The sequence below is a fragment of the Dipodomys ordii genome, unplaced genomic scaffold (genome assembly GCF_000151885.1).
Source record: "Dipodomys ordii isolate 6190 unplaced genomic scaffold, Dord_2.0 Scaffold82, whole genome shotgun sequence".
Classification (NCBI taxonomy): domain Eukaryota; kingdom Metazoa; phylum Chordata; class Mammalia; order Rodentia; family Heteromyidae; genus Dipodomys; species Dipodomys ordii.
In genome coordinates, this window is record NW_012267298.1 from 1345532 (window position 1) to 1348415 (window position 2884).

Consider the following 2884-nt stretch of genomic DNA (forward strand, 5'->3'; position numbering starts at 1 on the left):
ACCGTTCAGAAAGCACCGTGCAAAGAGCCATGAACTAAATCTTGCCAGGAAAGCTCAGTTTGGCTGTCTCCCTAGTGGATACTTTATGGGGTGGCACAAGCCAAACCCATCTGTGACCTGCGGATGAACACAGCCAAGCAGGTTTAATTAGACCAGAGACACAAAAGGCTATTCCCTCCTTGGAGAACAAAATACCTCGGCTCCCAGTGCCTCCCACAGCAGGCAGAAAAACAAAGGCAGCAGCACAGCACCTTAATTGAATCCTTCCCCTAGTCTGCCCTCGACAGTGATTTACTGGTAACCTGGAAGGGGAGATGAGGGAGGGAGGGAGGGAGGGGGAAGCAGGAGCCTCAGCCAAGAGCCAGCTCCGGAAAAGGAATGATTTGGGGGCTGGGAAGAGAGAGGTAGTAAAGCCTTTGTTTGTAGCTCCAGTTTCCTCAATGATTTGTTACACTTAGTAGGGGGCCTGCCTGGTTTTGGTTCAGTGCTTCCCAGACCAGGGGGTTTGCTCCAGCTCTGCGCCCCAGGAATCCCACAAGATAAATCACCCCACCGACTCTCATCTCCAGCCGGGCTCAGCAGGGGAAGCAGCAGATAAGAAGATAAGCCGCCCCCCCCTCCACCCCGGGTGTGGGGGGGCAGGCCGGCGGGGGCTCCTCCCCGCGCACCCTCTGCCCTTCGTACCTGGCACCACCAGAGCTCAGAGGAGGGAGGGAAGCCGGGAGGAAGAATGGCAGATGGGGGGGTGGGGTAGGGAAGGGTGCTCTGAACTTTTTCTCCTACAGTTACTTGCACTGGGAAGGGTCGATTTCAGGCCCTCCCCTTTAATCCAGCAGGGTTTTCAATGCCAAGTGACCAGTTTTGTCCCACCGCAGGCCTCGGAAGACCGACTCCAGGAGGCTGGGAAGAAAAGACCCCTCTCGAAAGTGCTCCTACCTGTTCCCTCTGTCCCCTTCTTCCTCCCCCCATCCACAGCCAGCGGCGCATTTCACCAGCTCTCTCTCTCCCCATTTTTCCAAAGGACTCGAGAATCCTGGATGAGGCCCCTGAAAGTGATGGAGGAGAGGCGAGGAGGAGGAAGGAGAGGGTGGGGTGGAGCGGGGCCAGCAGGGCTCCCTTCCGCTTGGCCAGTCGGGTCAGTGCGCTACGGTCTCTTGGTCCTCTTCCTCTGAGCCCAGCGCAGGGGGGCGCCGGGGAGGCGGCGGCGTAGTCCGGGCGGCGTCGCTGTCGCCCTCCAACGGCTCGGCCGGGTGCAGGTGCATGGCGAGCTCCTGCAGTACGGCCGCGCGTCCGATCTGGTCGTTGCGCCTCTTCTCCATGATCAAATCCTCCAGGCTCTGGAACTCGAGCGTGTGGCTGCGCTGCGCCGAGAGCTGGATCTGCAAGCGGTAGGGCTGCTTGCCGATGCGCAACTCGCCGCCGATCTTGAACTCGCGCTTGCCATAGCGGCACCAGGCGGCAAAGCTCTCCGAGTTGCGCCAGCTGAGCTCGCGCTCCTTGGCGCCCACATGCGCCAGCGCGTTGCGCACCACCGCGCTGGGGCTGAGCGGTTTGTACCTGTACAGGTCGTTCACCACGCGGCCGCGACGGCCCTGGCTCGCGTCGGTCAGGAAGCTGTTGCTCACCTCCAGCCGGTGTAGGTGCACCACCTGGAAATTGCCCACGTACACGGCCCAGTGCGGGTACTGCGCCTGAGACACGAACTCCACCAGATCGCCCGGATGGCACTTGTTGAGCAGGTTTTCGGGCGTATAGGTGCTCAGTGCCGCCGAGCCGGGCGCAAAGCTCTTCTGGTAGATGCACTCGTCCCGATAAAAGACCGAGCACTCGACCTCGTGTTGCCGCGGGTCGTAGGGCTGTGGCGGGGGCGGCGATGGCGCCGATCCGTCCCCAGAATCGGGCAACCCGCCGCCGCCGCCCTCGAGACCCTGGGGTGGCGGCGGCTGCGGCTCCGCGTCCTCGTCGTCGTTGGAGAAGATGTAGGAGACCCCGATGCGGGGCCCGTCGTCCCGGTCCACGCCCGTCGGGTCGGCGGTGGGCACTTCCTTGTAACTTAGGTGGGTCAGTTTCTCCACCTGGTTCCCCATCGCGCCGCGGACGGACGCGCGCGCTCACAGCGCCGGCAGCGGAGCAGGCGCGACCGCCACGGCGGGCATTGGCCCGGGGCCCCGGGCCAGGGCGAAAGCCACCTGTTGAAAGAGGAGGCGAAGAAGCTGTGTACGCGGGGAACCTCTCCCGGAAGAGACGTTCGGTTCTGCGGGAAAAGATCGGGGAAGGGGTGGGGGGCGGGGAAGGGAGCGAGCACCCGGAGTCATCTTAGGGGCAGTCTTTACAGCCTTTCCCTCCTCGCCCCACCTCTTAAGAAGATCGCGATTCAGGACGCCGGGCAAGTCCAGCTCTTCCCCACCCCCCATCACCTAGGCCCGGGCATTAGGAGCAGTCTCCACCGCTTCCGCCCGGTCCTACCTGCCAAACCTGGGCGGGAGGGGCTGAGGGAACGGAAACTTTGCTCCACCCTCCGCCCCTAACTTCCCTTCCTTCTGCCTCCAGGGCCCGCACCCACCCGGAGCCGCTGCCCGGCGCCCCGATCGCAGGGGCAGCCGGCCGGGACCCGGCGGGGCGCGGCAGGTAAGTCACCCTACCTGGCTCCCCGCGGCGCGGCCTCCGCCCGCCTCCCCCCGCCCCCGGAGGCCCCGGGAGGCTCGGGTTACCCGCGCCAACTCACCCGCCGGAAAGGGGGGGAGGCCCCGCGCGGCGCGGGGAGGCTGGCCCGGCCGCACCCCGCGACTTCTAGGACGAGTTTGCAGGTGTGGGCTCGGCCGTGCCTCCCCTGGCAGCGCGGGCGGCAGCTGAGCCGGGCCCCGGCGGGCGGCGCATGTCGAAC

The 2884-nt window shown here is 64.8% G+C and overlaps 1 protein-coding gene across 1 annotated transcript; it reads right to left on the reverse strand.

Annotated features, from left to right (window-relative positions):
* Nucleotides 1-1086: 1086 nt before the first annotated feature.
* On the reverse strand, nt 1087-2622 carry Fam84b (family with sequence similarity 84, member B). Its single transcript, XM_013025211.1, has one exon. The coding sequence runs from the start codon at nt 2085-2087 to the stop codon at nt 1137-1139; it is 951 nt and encodes a 316-aa protein (XP_012880665.1). The 5' UTR covers nt 2088-2622; the 3' UTR covers nt 1087-1136.
* Nucleotides 2623-2884: the final 262 nt, after the last annotated feature.

What these genes read in the sequence shown, in the direction of transcription:
- Fam84b (XM_013025211.1), bottom strand. Translation starts at nt 2,087, where the DNA reads ATGGGGAACCAGGTGGAGAAACTGACCCACCTAAGTTACAAGGAAGTG.